The sequence below is a fragment of the Lepeophtheirus salmonis genome, chromosome 1 (assembly GCF_016086655.4).
Source record: "Lepeophtheirus salmonis chromosome 1, UVic_Lsal_1.4, whole genome shotgun sequence".
In the NCBI taxonomy this organism is placed as follows: domain Eukaryota; kingdom Metazoa; phylum Arthropoda; class Copepoda; order Siphonostomatoida; family Caligidae; genus Lepeophtheirus; species Lepeophtheirus salmonis.
The window spans coordinates 49,453,659-49,473,638 of NC_052131.2; the positions used below are offsets into that span (position 1 = coordinate 49,453,659).

The 19,980-nt window shown below is 35.0% G+C and overlaps 6 protein-coding genes across 6 annotated transcripts; 4 read left to right on the forward strand and 2 right to left on the reverse strand.

Annotated features, from left to right (window-relative positions):
* Positions 1-2,361: 2,361 nt before the first annotated feature.
* Positions 2,362-5,701, forward strand: ClC-c (chloride channel protein 3). Its single transcript, XM_040727315.2, has one exon. It carries the CDS (start codon positions 2,614-2,616, stop codon positions 4,984-4,986), a length of 2,373 nt encoding a protein of 790 aa, XP_040583249.1. The 5' UTR covers positions 2,362-2,613; the 3' UTR covers positions 4,987-5,701.
* On the reverse strand, positions 5,702-8,467 carry LOC121131918 (tRNA dimethylallyltransferase). Its single transcript, XM_040727316.2, has 5 exons — positions 8,057-8,467; positions 7,265-7,997; positions 6,564-7,208; positions 6,121-6,504; positions 5,702-6,052 (listed from the first exon to the last, which is right to left on the reverse strand). Exons 2-5 carry the CDS (start codon positions 7,418-7,420, stop codon positions 5,714-5,716), a joined length of 1,524 nt encoding a protein of 507 aa, XP_040583250.1. The 5' UTR covers positions 7,421-7,997; positions 8,057-8,467; the 3' UTR covers positions 5,702-5,713.
* Positions 8,468-9,105: 638 nt separating this feature from the next.
* LOC121131923 (ceramide-1-phosphate transfer protein) lies at positions 9,106-10,549 on the forward strand. The gene is made up of 2 exons (XM_040727320.2): positions 9,106-9,634; positions 9,896-10,549. The coding sequence occupies exons 1-2, from the start codon at positions 9,493-9,495 to the stop codon at positions 10,378-10,380; spliced, it is 627 nt and encodes a 208-aa protein (XP_040583254.1). The 5' UTR covers positions 9,106-9,492; the 3' UTR covers positions 10,381-10,549.
* Positions 10,497-11,223, reverse strand: LOC121131924 (zinc finger protein 593 homolog). The gene is made up of 2 exons (XM_040727321.2): positions 11,037-11,223; positions 10,497-10,944 (listed from the first exon to the last, which is right to left on the reverse strand). The coding sequence occupies exons 1-2, from the start codon at positions 11,124-11,126 to the stop codon at positions 10,579-10,581; spliced, it is 456 nt and encodes a 151-aa protein (XP_040583255.1). The 5' UTR covers positions 11,127-11,223; the 3' UTR covers positions 10,497-10,578.
* Positions 11,224-11,503: 280 nt separating this feature from the next.
* Positions 11,504-12,471, forward strand: LOC121131921 (proteasome subunit alpha type-3). Its single transcript, XM_040727319.2, has one exon. It carries the CDS (start codon positions 11,603-11,605, stop codon positions 12,371-12,373), a length of 771 nt encoding a protein of 256 aa, XP_040583253.1. The 5' UTR covers positions 11,504-11,602; the 3' UTR covers positions 12,374-12,471.
* A 1,379-nt stretch (positions 12,472-13,850) lies between these two features.
* Positions 13,851-19,345, forward strand: LOC121131920 (zinc finger Y-chromosomal protein 2-like). The gene is made up of 2 exons (XM_040727318.2): positions 13,851-18,663; positions 18,728-19,345. The coding sequence occupies exon 1, from the start codon at positions 15,996-15,998 to the stop codon at positions 17,970-17,972; it is 1,977 nt and encodes a 658-aa protein (XP_040583252.1). The 5' UTR covers positions 13,851-15,995; the 3' UTR covers positions 17,973-18,663; positions 18,728-19,345.
* Positions 19,346-19,980: the final 635 nt, after the last annotated feature.

Genomic DNA, 19,980 nt, shown 5'->3' on the forward strand with positions numbered 1-19,980 from the left:
ATGACATATTAAGTCAAGGAATACTTTAGAATTCTAAAGCGCTCCCTGGCTGAGTTTTAGCTATATATGTTAGTACTTGAAAATGAGTTTTCGACTAATATTTTATAATAATCAAGTATCTAGGGAGTTCTAAGGTACACTCAAAAAATGGCGTCACGGAAAACATACATAACAACAGAGAAACTTTTCTTTATTAATATAGATTACATCAGTGGTGGCAATAGGGGGTGCTCAAGCACTCCCATGAATTGTCTAATATTGATATAAATCGTTGTTTGACAATATTATGATGTAGCTTCTGTTATGTCAGGATCAAATAATGGCGTTCAGGAGAAATTCAGGAAGGAAGTTCCTCAAGCGATATATATTCATTACTACGCTCACAGACTCAATTTAGTCCTGGTAGATTGTGTTCGTAATGTGAAGGATGCAAACCAATTTTTTGATATCGTTGAATGCTTAACAAATTATTTTTTGGACGTGTAGTTCACGAACTATTTAAACAGAAAGATATTAAACCAAAATCACCATGAATAGAATTAAAGAGACTTTGTGACACAAGGTGGACATGTCAATATCAATTGCGAAAATATGAGCAACACTAATTTAAGTATCGTGGAAGGATCAAATGTCCGAAGAAGAGTAGAGCTATAATGTCTCTCATGAATGAGCAATTTATTTTGCACTTAATTATTTTTGAAGACGTTCTTAGGAAAACTAAGTTTATGTAGGATCAGCTTCAAGGATCTAATTTTGAACTTGCGGCAGCTGATGATTTGGCACATTGTGTAATTACTTCCCTTTCAGAAAAAAGAACAGAGGATTGAAGAATAGGAAAAAATATTAGAACAAACAGAGAGCCTTATTGCAAGCCACCTACTACTTCCAAGCAGAAGTGTGAGCTCAAACAAACTAATTTTGATGCATTTATCGTTGACACTTCAATAGTCCAGCCACGCCAAACCAAAAACTTAGATGCACTGAGGATTTGATGATTTTATCCTATGCTGGACCGATTAATTATGGAGATGAGGCGTCATTTTTCCTCGGAAACTAATAATGTAATGAGAGGAACTCCGGTACTTTCACCAAAATATTCAATTTTTTTTAGACAAGAATGTCCTCTTACTCAAGGAAAAGGATTATGGAATCAATGAAGACAATTTGGCTGTGGAACTTCATTAATTGCTCCGGCTAATAGAAAGAAAAACCCTTCAAGGACAATGTATCTGTTTGAAAGATTTTTTCCATCTCATGCGCCCTTACAGCGACGCTTTTATCGATTTATTTAAGCTATTTGGCTTTTCTCTAACCCTTCCTGTAACATCAGTTTGCTATGGCATACGTTTTTCATGCCTTAAGAGACTAAAAAACAATTTGAAAAATGGCATTGGGGATAATCGTATAAGTGATTTAGCTATACTGTCAATAAATGTATAAACAGAATGACGAAGTAATTGCTCTAAGTCACAATAATAGACGAATTGCATTTATGTAAATAAATATTTACTTAGGAAAAAAAGAAGTAAATAATTTTTTTTGATGTTGTCGAGTACTTATTGAAGCAATATAATATTGAAATAAAAACTTCATACGTTGATATATTTTCTTATTGTTGCTTTACCTGACATATACAAAATATTTATTAGCAAAAAATCTCACTTATACTAAGTAAGCCTCCCCATAGTATTCCATAGCTCTCTCTTAGTACCCCCATGAAAAATTTCCTATCGGTGCCACTGGATTACATAGGATATGCATCGTACTATAAAAGGGATCGTTTTCGTTAAAATATGTATTATTAATAGACCCAGATAATATTGAGCTACTTATATATTTATAGAAATGTACTTGTGTGCAAGATTTTTATCTAATATTATGTCGTGAAATGATTTATTTTATAGCATACAATATTAGTGATGTGATATATATCCCAAAGGCCAGAAAGAAGGCCTCCCTATAAAAAGGGAATCGACAATTGAGTCATAATTCATAAGTGAATAATAATTGATAATAGTATACTAAGTAATAGTGTTATTACTTAACGGTTGATTAAAAAAAATCACCTTTATTCTTAAAAATAACAGTGCATAATCTCTACAATATGTTAGAAAAATATGAGGCAGCCCCCAGTTAAGCCGCATTGCTTATTCATCATGGAATTCGAAGGAATTGTAGATGCTGCAAGCTAGAGCTGTCTGAATGATTTAATGAATTTAGTTAATAGAAAAAGCTGGGAGTAAGATAGAAAGAAATAAATAACTAGTCCTAGAATGGTGGAAAAAGAGAGTGCTAGCGAGTGAAAGAGAGAGTGTGTAAAGAGCGTGCTTCTGAGAGAAGCTGGTGCTGCGCTGAGTGTGATATTATCACTGATTTGACTTTTGAGGAATTTGTAGCTGCTACGTACAACTACTACTACTACATAATCGACTAGGATGATAATATCATGTAATATTGAGTAAATGATTAAAAATATGGGAATGACGTTTGTGACGGAGTTTTAATTGAAAGAGAAGGAAATCGTTTGGAATCCTCCCCCGTGAATATCAGAGTAGTGAATTAATTGTCATTTCCAATTGGCAATTCGAGTGTAAGACGTAAAAAAAGCTTCAAATGACAGATACGGAACCAGTGCTTCGCCGTGGGCGCGGATCCGAAATAGATGACGATGCAATGTTGGATATCCGCCATGCTGGAACAACATCCTCCGACCCTACGATAGGAGCTGAGCCGGATGAAGTGGACTACTCCGGTTTTCAAGGTCTTGGGCAATATGACGACTTCCATACGATTGACTGGCAGCGTGACATTGCCCGTGATCGAATGCGACATCGCCACATCGTTAAAAAGTCCTCGAATTCATGTTTAGATGCCTTAAAAGGCTTCCACGACGCATGGTCGGGCTGGGTTTGTGTTTTACTTGTTGGGATCTGTTCTGGAGTGATGGCTGGAGTCATCGACATTGGAGCTACTTGGCTCATGGATCTTAAATTTGGGATATGTCCAAGTGCATTTTACCTGAACAAGGAGCAATGCTGCTGGTCGTCAAACGACACACTCATTGATATTGCGGGAAACTGCTCCCTTTGGCTATCCTGGTCCGAAGTCTTTACTCTTGGGAAGGAGGGAGCTGGGGCCTATGTCACTTGCTATCTTTTCTACGTGTTGTGGGCTCTTCTCTTTGCCACTCTTGCAGCTAGACTTGTGCGTATGTTTGCACCCTATGCCTGTGGCTCGGGTATTCCAGAGATCAAAACTATTTTATCCGGTTTTATTATACGAGGATATCTGGGGAAGTGGACTTTTCTTATCAAAAGTGTGGCCATCATGCTTGCAGTAGCTTCAGGGCTTAGTTTGGGAAAGGAGGGGCCTATGGTTCATATGGCATGTTGTACGGGAAATATTCTGGCATATCTCTTCCCAAAATATGGAAGAAATGAGGCCAAAAAAAGAGAGATCCTGTCTGCAGCATCTGCAGCTGGCGTCTCTGTTGCTTTTGGAGCACCCATTGGTGGGATTTTGTTCTCTCTTGAGGAAGTAAGCTATTATTTTCCGCTCAAAACACTCTGGCGCTCCTTTTTTTGTGCTCTAGTCGCAGCATTTGTGCTTCAATCCATCAATCCATTTGGAAACGAACATTCCGTTCTATTCTATGTAGAGTATTCAAAGCCTTGGATCTTTTTCGAACTCATACCCTTTTTAATTTTGGGAATCATTGGTGGACTCATTGGTGCTTTATTTATCAGGTGCAATATTAAATGGTGTCGCTATAGGAAGCAAACCCGATTAGGTCAATATCCTGTGGCAGAAGTTGTACTCGTCACATTAGCCACAGCTGTTGTAGCCTATCCTAATGTTTACACTCGAATGAACACCTCTGAATTGATTTATTTACTTTTCTCTCAATGTGGGGATACAAACCCTGATGGCATTTGTGAATACATCAATAAAAACTCAACATATGTGTATCCTGATAATGTTGACATAGCACAAGCGGGACCAGGTGTTTATACCGCCATGTGGAAACTTAGTCTGGCACTGATCTTTAAAATGCTTGTAACTATATTTACTTTTGGAATGAAAGTACCTGCAGGACTTTTTATCCCTTCTTTATCCATGGGGGCCATTATTGGGAGAATAGTTGGGATTGGTATGGAGCAATTTGTTTTTTTCTATCATGATTCTCTCCCTTGGTTCTTTCAAGGGGAGTGTGCACAAGACGAATCCTGTATCACGCCAGGTTTGTACGCCATGGTTGGTGCTGCTGCCGTTCTAGGTGGTGTGACTCGTATGACAGTTTCTTTAGTAGTTATTATGTTTGAACTAACTGGTGGAGTCCGATATATTGTTCCCTTAATGGCTGCAGTAATGGCGAGTAAGTGGGTCGGAGACGCACTAGGAAAGAGTGGTATATATGATGCTCACATAGCTTTGAACGGTTACCCTTTCTTGGACATCAAAGAAGAATTCGAACATACAACTTTAGCCGCAGATGTCATGCAACCTCAAAGCAATAAGAGCCTATCTGTTTTGAAGGAAGACTCCATGTCATTGGCAGAAGTAGAGGAAATATTAGAAACAACTGAGCATAATGGATTCCCGGTTATGACGTCTAGAGAGCCTCAATATCTTGTAGGCTTTGTCAATCGTCGAGACTTGAGTCTTGCCATTCAAAATGCCAAGTCACGAATGGATGACGTAAATCAAGATACCCTTTGTCTTTTCACAAATAATATCCTGGATCCTCCCTCATTACTTCATCACTATGAGACGACACCTATTCAACTAGGGAAGATTGTTGATCTTGCTCCTCCAACAATTACTGATAAAACGCCAATGGAGACTGTCGTAGATATGTTTAGAAAACTGGGGCTGAGGCAAACGCTAGTTACGCACGAAGGAAGCCTTCTTGGCATTATTACAAAAAAGGACGTTCTAAGACACATAAAACACTTGGAAAATGACTATAGTGAACTTTTTAACTGAGTGAACCATGCTTTTTAATACTTTATGATATGATTTAGATTGGAAATCATAGCACATTTTATACAAGAACGAGTATTTTATATCAATACATTACATAAATATATTATGAAGGATATATGTAATTCCATGTGACGAAACAAGACTGACTAACAGAAATTCATCACACTTAAATGAGTTCACTCCTCCATACTCCTTCTTCAGTAGATCGAAGTGACTGCAGGATATATATGTTTGAAACTTTTGTGTTTCTATTTAGATCAATCATAAAGACTACTTACCTACGTAATATATATTTTTATTTAGCATGATGAGCAAATTTTATTTAATTGATTTTTACACCCTTCTTTATAATTTGTTTTAGTTGCCGCCAATTTTCATATTAGATTTTTAGTAAAGACAAAATAAAGGGAATTATATAAAATTTCATCAAATTCATGACAATATTTTTTTAACAATATAAATTAATTTACTACTATAACTAATTATACTTTTGAATATTTAAATAACTGTGGCGCTCAGAATCATGACCAGCTCTTAGATTAGATGTATTTTATATTAATTAGTCTTATTTATCTTTGTCCATTTTATAAATTCTTTATAAGAATTAGATTTTTATTATATATATATATATATTAATATATAATTATATTAATTACTATGGCAATGTATACGCCTATAGAACGATCTATTTGAAATATACAAAAACATACACTCATTTAATGGAAATTCAACTTTTATTTGTAGGTATTGGAAGCATTTTAGCAAGAATGTTGTACTTATTAAGTTCTTGAATATGTTTATCGGCTTGTGATTCCTTGAGTTTGATATCCATGTCCATGGCTTCATTTCCTTTCAAGAAATGAAAAATACGTAAAGACGTCAATTCTCCTTTACTCATCCGCTTAAGAGTCTTGATCAATTGAAGCCTATCAGACTCTTTAAACGATTTTGAATCCCTCATTATTTCGAGAGAGAAAAAAGGGGTTGTTTCATCGAATTGGAATACTTTCTTTAATCGACTTTTATGTTTTTTGCTACTCATGTGAGTACGATACTGAATGATTCCCTTTGAAACAAATACACACATTAGATACTAACTAATCATCAAAGATTATAATTATTGATTATTTCTACCTTTAATTGCATTTCGCATGTTTCACAAACGAACACTTTTTTCAAATCCTCGGGATCATAGTTAGATTTTTCAAGCAAGGGGACAGGGATCTTATCAGGTGTTTTTCCATCAATGAAAGATTGAATAACTTCTACTGAAGGTTCATGGACATTCTCACTCCATTTAGAAGGATCTGATGAATCTACTCTATATACAGGTAGATGAGACATGTTTAACGGATTCAATAACCGCTGTCGTATCCAACGAATCTGACGACGAGCGTAGCGATGAGTTGCAATCTTGAGGGCTGTTATCCCATCCTCATACATTTTTTTACCCATTGGTTTAGTTTTTAAGTCTTCTTCTAGATTTAAATAACTATGAAACTCCTTGAAACCTATCGACTAATAGATGGATAATTAAATAACGTTAATTTGAATATAAAACAACGAGGTAAATCAACCTGGAAGATTCCAATAGTGTAGTCAGAGGAAGTGCTCCTTTTTAAGTTATATCTCCGGTGAAAGTCCTCTAGTTCATCTAAAAGCCCACGCTGAATCATTTTATCAACTCTAGAGTCACATCGTTTATCCAGTATGCTTACTTCAGTATCCACCCACAGAAAACATACATTTTTGTAGCGTAGAGGACCCCCAATGTGAGATCCACCTAACGAACTTCTTTGACCTTTGATGAAATCACTATGTTTTTTACCCCCATGTCTATAATATATCTGAAGAGATCGATATATTTTACGTCTTTCTTTAAAATGTAGAGTACTGGCCCGCTCTGGATCTACTTCTAGCAACTCCGAGTACATTTTTTCAGAAGGTATGGAGAGGTCATCATCCTTTTGGTACGGTAGATTATTGTGATCTATCTCCGAATCCGAGTCACTTTGCGCATCATCCACAAGGATATTCCAAATTAAACTCTCAATATAATAATTGGTTCCTCCACAGATAAACGGAATTACATTTTTAGCTAATAAACCCTCAATAATAGGAAGGCAAGTATTTCGAAAATCATTTACTCTGACCATTTGGGACAAAGGATCCAACATATCAATCATATGATGTTGGACTTTTTTCAATTCCTCCTCAGATACCTTTAAATGAATTGAGTAACATCAGGTAATAACTCGTTAAATATGAGAGAGTTTACCTTGTTGGTGGCAATATTCAACCCATGGTACATTTGCATCGCATCTGCACTAATTATCTCCCCTTTAAATCGCTGGGCCAACTCCAGTGCAAGTTTAGACTTTCCAGCCCCTGTTGCGCCTAATAATACAACAATTGGGGTTCGAAAGTAAGCCATCGATCCCTAAAACGGTATTTCGAGACATATCATTAACATAATTAAAAGTTAGAATCACTATCTTCTATATTTCTTTCCAGAAGAAAGACACAAGGAACTTAATAAAAATAACTATAATTAATTAATGAGAGTCACTCTCTTTGATTTGACATACGACGATCTTCTAATACGAGGCTATACGCCCTAAGATATAAGAATATTCCAATAAAGGAGCCAATCCCCGCAGGGAAGGCCAGCGCGTAGAAAACAGGTGGGAAAATATAGGATAAATAATTATTTCGGATATCTTCTTGGACAAAAGGCAGAATCACTACCCAAAAAGTATAATAAACGAAGAGGACAGAAAATGATAATGGGAGTAACATGCTCATTTATTCACAAAATACTCCTTTGCAAATGTCTCAAAGTCTTCATCTGTAAAAACAGTCTCTTCTTTTTTAGGTGTGTTCTTTTCAAAATTAAAGTCAAGGGTTCTTTTAAGGCGCGAGTCTTGTTCCAAAACAGACTCCGCAATTTTAGAGTCTATTTTACGATCCGAATCACCCAGCAATTTCTCCAGATTTGCAGCCTTTTTGGACTGGAATAAAATAATAGTTTAATGAGTGTCTAAAGCATTATTAGTTATATAAAAATTACCGAAGAGGAATCGCTTTTCACTTCGAATTTACGATTTTTAAATGCTTTTTTCAAGCGCTTTTGTAGGGGCTTTTCGGGTCTACGAATCTTCCGACTTTTATGCCCCAACTTTGCAAATTCCTTTTCCAATTCTGCCTTGATGATCGAGGATGACATTGCTCCAAAATAGACGCACGTGCACGTGTGTAAAGGGAACAATAACAGATCGTACCCCGACTAGTTATAAGCTTAATCTTTAATATTAAAATGAGAATTTGACAATGCTGAAAAAAATGTAGAGTCACAGGGAAAAATAACTTATATACTTCAAAATCACTCAACTTCGTAGCATGACCATCTAATTTTGTAGCAAATTAATAAATCATTCGAAAAAGGATGAACTCCCCATATTTAGTTGTTAAATATTGAAGCATATTTTTTGCATCACACACATCATAACTCATAAATAAAGATGATGTGTTATAGATCATAATTTCCTATACTACGAACACGTCATATTGTTTACGTAAGCAATAAGCTATTTAATTTTTATTACAGGTTGCGTGAGTTGAGCATATATCGCCGTAATATTTGGATTTCCACACTTCCTTATTTAAGTTTTGTTATTTTATTATCACTTGCAGATGATTTATTTATTCAAACACACACAACCTCAAACTGAATAAAAAAATATTTGTGAATTTGGGTTTTAAATATATATGACAGGCTTTTAAATTAAATTATAAATCATTTGTTTTAACTCATAGTTGGTATCTATCACTATGGTATGCTTAACAGTCGTATTTCAAAATTTACTTAATTAATTAATAAGAGATCTTTCAAGATTGTTGCTTTGTCATAATGGAATCATAAATGGCAGAACGTTCAAAGAACATTTATAAGTCGTTCATTTATATGCACATTAATTGTTAAATACACACAAATTGACCAAATATGTTCATCTTTATATTATTGTGAAGCTAAAGTAAACAATACATTAAGAGGTTGCGTGGACACTAATTTAAAAGATCAAGAAGGATTTTGTTTTTGTACCTCCCTTGTAATGATAATTGTTCCATCATCATTGGAAAAGGATTATTTTTTTTAATATTAGTCTCTTACTTAGGAGTAGTGAAAATATAACTCTTATCACTTTTATAATTATAATAATATAGTAATAGCTTTTATATTGTACTGACTAATATTTTCAGTAATTTGAGTCATGTACATATCGACATTGTTCTTTTCAGTAATAAGGAGACGTTGTTGTTTATTGTGATTCCTAGAATTAAGTGTTGATTATTTTATTTTTTTGTATTGAACGATTAATTGCTTTAACAATCTTATATTCTTTTTTTTACAAATTAACTCATAGAATTTAGATCTTTAAAAATTAACTTGCCGGTGTTTTTTTTTGTTTGAGACATTTCCTTATTGTGCCTGAAGAAAGTGTAGCCATGTCGGAAGGCAAATTCTCAGTTCAGAAATTGAATACAGATTTCAAAAAGTCACTAATAGTTACGGAGGGGGCGGATGATGTGGTCCTATCGGCGTATTTATCGGGATTTGAAGAGCTCTACAAATTTCTTATAGCACTAGGCAAATATTTTAAATTTATCAGTAAAGTTTTTGTTAAGTTTGACCTATAAATTAATATATGTAAGCTTTTTGTGCATTAATTTCTGAAAGGGAGTAGGTGATGGCCTTTAAATAAAATTAAAGGTCTTTTAAATAACTTGGCACAATCTACAGAAAATTTAATTTATATTTAATATTAGTTATGCAGGTTGAATCTTTTCGAGTTTTTGAAATTCATATAAATATTATTTACTAATCTAAAATATGTCCTTCTTCAATTAGGAAGTATATTTGCTTGGGTTGCCTCGGACGTCAAAGCAAAAATAGATGTGTTACACACAGCACGAAAAAAGATGCCCAAGGAATATGAAACTCTATCAACTGCAATCTCTCATGAAAAGCCTCCAAGAGGAGACAAATCTGGACCCCTTCGGAATCTCTTACGTCTTCATCGTGCCCTTGAATACATCATTGCCTTTCTTAAAGCAGTTGTGGAATTAGAAAGTGACACTACTCCTTGTGCCCCTGTTTCTCAAGAAGCATACAACAAAACACTCGCTAAATATCACCCATGGGTTATGCAAAAAGCTGCTCTTTTAGCTATGAAAATGCTTCCCCATCGGGGTGGACTATTTGAAGTCATTGGATCGAATCATAGCAGGGAAACAGTTAAAGACGAATTGAATGAGGCAATTGAGAAAATGGATGAGGCTTATAGGAGAATGCAGGATAGCTTTGGAAAGTGTGAGATGCTTAGTTTACCTTGAAGAAGGAGAATCATTTTTAATTGAAAAAAACAAAATACCCCCAAACAATGTACATAAAAAAAACTGAAAGAACCTTATCAATCACGAATGAAAAATAATGCCATGTCTCACTGATGTACATATAATTAAATATATTCTCGCCAATAAAATATCACGTACAAACATAAAATTATAGATAATTGAAATTATTATAGTTAATTATTTCATTTTTTCATCTCCATCCGTATCTGTAGACATTTTGGCCTTTTTCTTAATATCAATGACATCCTTCAGACCCTCTTTGACAGCCTCAGGTATTAAGGTTTCCATTTTCCTTTTCTTAGGAGGGATATAAGATCCCATGCCTGCGGCACGAAGGGATTCTTCTACGGTGTAAGGCTCAGTTTTGAGTGCATTTAGACGCCTTTTATGAGGTTTGGATTTAATGTGACATTCGAAGGCATGGGAATCGATAAAGTGCTTCGCACAGTGTACACAATAAAATTGCGCTAGTCCCGGTTTGTCAAAATCTACTTTCTGTGTTAATAAATTATCTACCTTTTCGGGCTTTAAATCACCGTCAATCTGTAAAAAATAAAATGAAATACGTCAATCAATGTCAGTCGTGACAAGAAATGATACAATAATTAATTGAATAATGTCTAATGAATACATACTTGATCCAAATCCCTGGTTCGCCTCTTTGTCCTCCATTTCTTCTTCAAATGTGTATCTCCAAAATGGTACTTTTTCCGTTTGTAGGTCATAATTCCGCTCTACAACACAGCACGGTGGATCCCACGTGAATCTGCTCTGAGAATAATAATTGTATCTTTTTTTATTTACGTATATATGAGAAATTTTAAGGTGAGTGCTTTTGTTATTGTTGTTACGATGACGTCACTGGAGAGTCGGTCACCTAGCTTAGGGGGTGATGAGCGCTCGTACGTCATGCATACAGAATAACTAAATTTATCGTCTTAATATGAAGTCAGCTGTTGTTGGGGTATTTATGCTATAATAGTTAATTACTTTTTTTTGGTTTTCTTTTTTTTCATGATGTAGCGGGAGGGTACACAACAGATGACGTGATCTTACGCGACATCAGCGCTCTCAAGCAACCTGAACTTATGAATAAAGTGTCTCCCTCTATCCACATTCCGACTAACTAATACAATTTTTACCGAGTCATCTAAGATCTTACTTTTTTATTTAATAAAGCAACCCGAGATCCATCATCGAAATGACGTCTATGGGCACAGGATACGATCTGTACACCTCTCAATTCAGTCCTGACGGACGTGTCTTTCAAGTGGAGTATGCGAATAAAGCCGTGAGCTCCTCTGGAACAGCCATCGGTCTTCGCGGAAAGGACGGAGTCGTTTTCGCAGCAGAGAAGATCATCAAGTCGAAATTGTATGAGCCGAGCTCCAACCCACGCATCTTTGACGTGAACCGACAGATCGGATGCGTAGTGACTGGCTTATACTCTGACTGTCGTACCCTGGCCGACTACGCGGGGCGTGAAGCCAATGACTTCCTCTCTCAGTACGGAAAGGGCGTTCCTGTGAAGTACCTGACGGAGCGCGTTGGGGACTACATGCATCTCTACACACTCTACTCATCTCATCGCCCCTTCGGAGCTAACGTCATGCTGGGATCCTACGATGAAATCCAAGGACCGCAACTCTACTCCATCGATCCCTCAGGCGTCTCTTATGGATATTGGGGATGCGCCGCTGGAAAGGCAAAGGAGGCGGCCAAGACTGAGATTGAGAAAATACCCTTCAAGGAAATGACTTGCAAGGAATTGATCCGAGAAGCCGCTAAAATTATTTATGTTGTTCATGACGAAGTCAAGGACAAATTGTTTGAATTGGAGCTGAGTTGGGTGTCGAAAAACACGGAGGGGCGTCATCGTAGAGTACCGAAGGATGTTCATGAAGATGCTGAGAAATATGCTAGACAAGCCATCGAGGAATTATCGGATTCGGAGGATGATGATATGTCATAGTTATACAGTCTTTATTCTTATTTTATATACACTATTAACCTAATGATAATACTTTCGAGCCAATTCACGTAATAAATAAGGTGTTTTTTTTCTTTAAATGTTGTTCTAACCTTACAAGTTTGCAAATTTAAATCCACTTAAATACTTAAAATTACAGTCGAATCCATATAGGAACAAATCTCAGATTGTATTAACTATTTTATTCCATAAACGACTGTATGAGAGCAACATTAGTATTCACTCTCTGGACAACAGCAAGTTTGAATGTTTTTTTCCATGCTATTTTTCCGAAAATATCTTTGAGTATGAACATCGAATTTAACAAATTTGTACAATTTTAAACTTATTTACCCCATAAAGATATCTCCTGTCCTATCCACACTAACTGTACAGACCATTTACGGACATTGTGCCCTTAATTTCACCCTTGCTGTTCGAGATTGGAAGGAAAATCTCCCATTCAGCTATATGACGTCGAAGTCTAAGAAAAATGACTAATTATATAAAATATGATAATAATTCAGTTATGAACAATCTAAAAAAGGTGGGTTTCAAACATTTTACAGTGAGTACCACCTCATAAAAATATAATATAAAGACCTCTAAGTACTATCATGAGTTATTAATCGTATGATTTATCTAAATGTACATTAGTGGACGTTTAGAATATTTGTGATGTTCCTCCACGTACCACAGTTTGAGAACCACTGGTCTAAATGCATATACCTATATTGTACATAACGGTTCGATAATTTTTCTTTAAATCGAATTTTTGACGCAGATTAAACATTAACAAACGAAAATTAAAAACCCGAAATGTTACTTTCTCCGGCTTTGCTAATATTTAACTTTGATTAACGTAGTTTGTATCCATAGATTAGACACTATAAGTATAAAATATCGTGGATCCGGAAAAACAATATAACGATTAGTGTAATACTATTGTTTTGAGATAATATCTAGGATAAAATTTTCTAAAATCAAGGTATATCATTAATAATAATAACTTAATAAAATTTTCTCAATTTATTAGAAAGACCCAGAATGATACTCATCATAAAAACCAGAGCGTATTTTGGAATCTATCACTAAAGTTTTAAAAAATAGTAATCATAGGTATTTTCCTATGCGTTAATAACAAAAGAAATAGGGAAGGATTGGAATAATAAATGAACTGTAACAACTTATCTGAAACAATGCGAAATTCTGATGACGTCCTATTTCTTAAATAATTGGAACTCTGCTTTTGAATCTATGTTTAAGTTGTAAAAAAAAAGAAGTATATTAACAATTATTTAAACTTTGGAAGGCAATTATCTCGGGATTCTCTGGATAATGCACCTTAAGATTTTTATAGAAGAGAACTACTATTCTGAAAAGTTTCATCAATATATAAATTGTTGAGGTTCCTATGTTATTTTATATATATATATAAAATTTTGATATATATAATATATATATATCAAAAGGTATTGGGTATTTTCTTACAGTATTTGTTAAAAGTCAAGGAGAATATTCAAAGGTATTTGCAGGATTTTATTTTGGAGGGGGCTTAATTTTTATAGAACGGACCAAAAACTTTTTAGAAAATATTTTTGGGATCGAGCCTGAATTTTAACATATGACCTTTAAAAAAAAGACAACTTATTTACCTATTTTCCCGTTCAAATTTTTACTAGAAATTAAAATAACTTGTTACGCTTTTCCTCAGAAAAATAATTGTTTCTTCAAAAAACAATTTTTGTCTTTTGTTAATTAGAGAAGAGATGAAGTGTGACAATAAGAAAAATGACTTGTTTCAAAGGAAATGTTGGATATATTTTTTAGTAGTGTTTCAAGGATGAGAATGCTTAAGATTCCAATATATTCATTTATACATTTCATCTTTAAATTCTTTATATTAGAGAATTTACTTATTTACTAACAATGAGAATATATCTAAACAGTGTTGTTATTATAAATAATTTGAGCGGATTGAAAATTATTTGTAAGTCAAAGAGATAATTTTACATAGGATTAAATTAAACTGTGTAAGGGTAAAACTTAAGCTAAAGTGATTTTGTGATGGGCCTGCTATATTTATTTAATTTTCAATTTAGCTTTAATTAATGATTTGAATGAAATGGTACAATAGATCATGGCATCCTGTATACAATTCCATGGGCTTGCCTAGAAGCTATTAATAGGTTGGTGAAAAAGTATTTCGTATTTTTCACTTTACATCAATGCTTTATAAGAAGGGTTACGATCATCCAATTTAAGCCAAATATGCCCCGTTCTGTTCGATAACTTGTTTCCAACGAGAATCCAAATTCATAATGCCCTTCTCGTAGAAGCCTTTGTCCCTATTCTCAAAAAACTCGACAACCAATTTTCACAGGCCTCTATTGAGGCCAAATTCGTACCCCTAAGCGCGTTGGCAATAGACAAGAACAGTGGTAGTCACTTGGTGCCAGGTCTGGACTGTTGGGTGGATGCATAAGAACTTCCCATCCAAGCTTCCGGAGCTTCTGGCGCGTCATCAAAGATGTGTGCAGGCTGGCGTTGTCTTGATGAAATACTAGACCTCTTTTATTCACCAATACTGGCCGCTTTTGTTCGATCGCTAGCTTCAAGCGGTCCAGTTGTTCACAGAAGAGGGTAGAATTGAGCATTTGACCATAGGGGAGCAGCTCATAGTAGATAATTCCCTGCCAATCCCACCAAACACACAGTAACACCTTCCTGGCAGTCAATCCAGGCTTGGCCACGGTTGGGTCCGAGCTCTGTTGTTTGACATTGACGTAAGTAATCCATTTTTCATCGCCAGTTACAATCCGCTCCAGAAATGGATCGATTTTGTTTCAATTCAGTAGTGATTCGCAGATGGAAATTCGGTCCATGAGATTTTTTTGCGTCAGCAAATAACGAGTTTCTTTTTGTATCCAGCTTTCTGCAAATGGTTCATAACGGTTTTATGATCAATGTTCAACTTTTGGGCGATGCTATGACAGCTAACATGACGGTCTATCTCGATATTTCCCATAATTTTATTGACATTTTCGACGACTGGTCTGCCAGTGCGTGGTGCGCCATTCACCTCTACTACACCAGAACGAAATCGCTCGAACCACTGTTGAGTAACACGAACCGAAAGAGTATCGGCCCCGTATACATCGCAAATTTTCTTGGTCGCTTTAGATACATTTTTCCCTTTCAGATAGTAAAAATGTAAAATATGGTGAATTTCTTCATTCAAGATATCCATTCTCCACGCACGATAATTCACGACTGAACTTACGAAGCGCAATACTGTTTAAAAGCGATTGTAGTATACACTCACGCCTCTACAACACCATATCGTATGAATTATGATCCGATGTGATCATTCCAATATATTGAACAAGATGTACATGGACGTCTAGCTCGATGCCCATGAAGATATACTTAGTTAAAAAAAGGGGCGGGAAATAATATAGTATATGCCATGGCCATGTCCATGGTATATCTATCGACTATCACTATGGTCCAAATATATTGGTATTCTGTTTATCACGAAACCTTGAGTACGATATAATTTTTATATAATAAATAACAAAATAAAACCAACTATTTTACCTCCTATGAATTCGACTCTCTACTCATGGGATCAGAAAAGCCGTTCTTGATTCACCTATGGAGAGGTCTCCAAGAACAATTTGGTCGAAGGTCCAGTTCCTGTGATGTCATCCTGTTCGATCACTCAGAGTCTTCGCGGATTCAAAGTATTCCTTGTCACTCCGTTGTTTTGATGTCTCTCAGCACACTTTTTCAAAAGCTGCTCTTGGACCATGCAACTCAGCAAAGAGAGATGCCTATTTGCATTAGTCTTCCAAAGGGTACATCTTTCACTGAGATGAAACACTTTTTAAGGATTCTTTACAGTAAAATGTGCTACTCTGATCATCTTACGAGTGAGCTTTTGGAGATTCCGCCAGGTCTAGTCAGTGCCTTATCCATTGATATTGTGATAGCCTCTCTAAATCAGTATGAGAAAACCAAAAAATCCAGACCAAAAACCATGAATAGATCTCACCTATCCGCCTCTGTTGATATTCAGGGATTCATCCCTCGCTTAGGGCGCTTCATATGCCCCTTTGAGTGCGGCGAATTGTTCAAATCCCAATTTACTCTGAATGTGCATCTCAAAAATCACCATCAACCCTCTTCCTTTATGTGTGAAGAGTGTGGAGCAGAAAAAGAGTCTTCTGGGTCACTCAAATTACATCAGGACATGATTCATAAAGAACAACAATGCAAGGAATGTTCTATTATTCTAAGCGGAAGACATGCTCTTAAAAAACACGTAGACATACTTCATTCACAAAGAGTCCAATGTACACACTGTACAAAGGATTTTATGTCTAAAAAATATCTTCGTAAACATCTTTTGAGTGTACATGCTAAAGAAGAGGATAAAATATTCAATTGCCCATATTGCAGTAAAAATTTTGCCCATTCCTCTATTCTAAAGCATCATTTGGACTATTGTCGCCCAAGGATTGAAATTGAATCATGCCCTCTTTGTGGTAAAGGATTTAAATTTGAATATCTACTTAGGAGACACTTAATGACAGTTCATGAAGGATCCATGGACGGCCCCTTACCCCAGTTTGAGTGTGAACTCTGTTTTCAATTGTTTGGCAATGATGCCTTACTCCTTCGCCATAAGGAAAAAATTCATACTCCAGATGAGGATCTCTCTGTAATTTGCAAGCAATGTAATACAAAATTTCCAAATATTGAAAATTATGAGGATCACGTCGTTGTAAATCATGGAGAAAGGCCTTATACTTGTGGCGAGTGCTCTGTTACCCTTAAAACACGACCCTCCCTCAAATTGCATATGCTTTTTAAACACAAGTCTCGCTCATACTCTATTTGCAACATTTGTGGAAAAAGATTTAATTCCTTGATCTCCTATAGATCTCATAGACTTAATGTGCATTCCATAGATCCAAAAATAATTAAAATTAAAATTATTTGTCATATTTGCCAAAAACAATTTAGAAATGAGCACGACCTTCATATTCATTTTAAAAGCTGCTCTTCTATGGCAGTTACTCCGCTCAAAAGATCAAATACGGATAAATACCCTTGCCAATTTTGTGGACGAGGTTTTATGCTATATTCTCAGCTCCATTCCCATTTACGAATGCGACATTCTGTTAAACGGCGGAAGCATCTAAAATGTCATTATTGTGAACAAACATTCGCCCATAGTTCCATACTCCACTTACATCTCAAATCCAACCACACTCATAAAAGACTAACGTCTTGCAATAACACAACATGCTCATTTGTATCTCTCAACCGAAGGAGCCTCATTGAGCACCATGCCTCCAAACACTCCATTGGAATAGCGTATAATAGAAAAAAAATATTTATTTGTTCTATTTGTGAAAAGGCTTTGAGCAGTAAGGCTCTTCGAAGGATTCATATGGGACAATTTCATTTGAAGAATGATGAGGTAACGAGGTCGGAATTCAATTTGCCTGATGTTTCGTTCTCTTTACTTCAAGAAATTAAAATGGATATGAATCAGAGTGCGGACAATTTCCTGATTTTTACGGAGCATTAATGTCTTTTTTTCGTACTACTATAAGAAATAGTTTTAATCATATTTTTGGGACAGTAGATATTTTTTTTTATTGAAATTCCTGGGTCTAAATATTTTCTTTTTCGCAGACATCATATTTTTTTGTTGTATGCATACATCAATCAGGCCACAGATAGTATGTTATATATAATTAATCCAATTATTATTATTTATTAATCAATTATGAGTGTTAAAAAATAGTTAAAAGGCATTTATTATTGTTTTATTCAATACAATTATTTGACCAGTTATGTTATCTCGGGTCTGTAATTTCTATTAAATAAACCCCTTGAATAAAATGTTTGAAATGTTTGTTCACAAAGGCAATTATGTAATAACAGAGGAAGTATTATTGGACTTTTTCCCTCATTATTTGTCGATGCGTATTTTTTCCCACACAAACTAGGAACACTTTACTATCTGAGATCAACGAATTCACACATAATTTACAGTTGGATTTATATCAATTAATCAGTGCACACATTGATTCTTTTCAAGGATGACTTCAGACAAAAATGCTATGAAATCTCTTCTTCAAACCCAATCAATTGATGAGTCACAAGTTAAATTCGGACAAGAAAATATCGGTGAACTTAAAAATCAAATGAAACAAGCTTTGAAAGAAGAGTATGACGAGTTCAAGAGTGGAATTCGACCCTCCATTGCCTACAAGGTTTGTTTTTTAAACTAATTTGATTGTAGGAACTTTTTTTTTTTTTTTTGCAATGGAATTGTAGATATATCCGTGGAGACGATATTTGAACAAAGTATTTGAGTCTGAAGTCCCTGACTATAGAATGAAGAGTAGTGTTGAGAAATCTCTTCCACCCTTTGATCCTATTGCTGCAATGATCACTGTCTACCATGATCCCGATAAGGTTTCTAATATAAATGATTTCGTTGACTATAGTCGAATCAGTAGTGTGCGCTGTATTAATGGGATTTTCAAGATCCATAAACCTCCTCTTAAGTTGTCGGAGGAAAAAACTCCTTATTTCCCACTAATGAATTGCAATCCAGGGAAAATGTGTGCTCGAAGAGGGGATGGTTATGCTCTAGATTGGCCTCTTACTGACTCTCGATGTGGACCTTCTATTTATAATAAAAGGGGTTGATTATTATAAAAGTTGGAATGGAGTTCTGGGTATTATAATACATTATGGTAGGAGTAATGAGAGGGATGATATGCTACGATTAATTAATTATATAATCCATAACTCATCACATCATGAAGAAAAGGACTGAAAAACCAATTAATTATTATAATATGTTCCTTTATAACGTTATACATACAGTCTGTTATAATAATTAATATATATATAAGTGATATTTAAATTACATCGAGATAATAGACAGATTTATGATTGATTTATAATATAAATTAGATAATAGCTTTAACCCCAGGCTGGACTTTTGGAGTAGTATAAGACTAATTTCCCATCTGCACCAAAACATTCATATAAATTACTAACAGTTCGATCTGGAGATGGAGCAAAGGCTTGATTTACATAGACGAACAGTTGCTCGGATTCGTCTAGTTTGAGGTATCGACGAATAAATGCAATGATCCAATCAATCCGTTTTTCACATTCGACTAAATATTTCTTGTTTTTCATAATAGGCGCATCTGCAGTGGGATGTAGATGCAATTCGACTTTGTTGGGAATATCCGTCATTCTCAATCAGGGGGATCAATTATAATTAATAACCAAATAAATTAACAATAATAAACCTAATGATTCATTTATTGTTATTTTAGAATAGACAATAATGAAAGACCAACTAGAGGCAATTTTTGACAACTGTCATTAATTCCTACACCTGTTGTGAAATATTTACTCTTTGGGGAATGGAAATTATACGGACAAAGTCTTTTTTGCACTCACAAAAATACATTAAATCTTCATTAAACGATTTTTAATAATGATTATTTTTCTATCTATATAAAAGCTTAATTTTAATTCTTCATTATCTATTTTAATGTTCCATA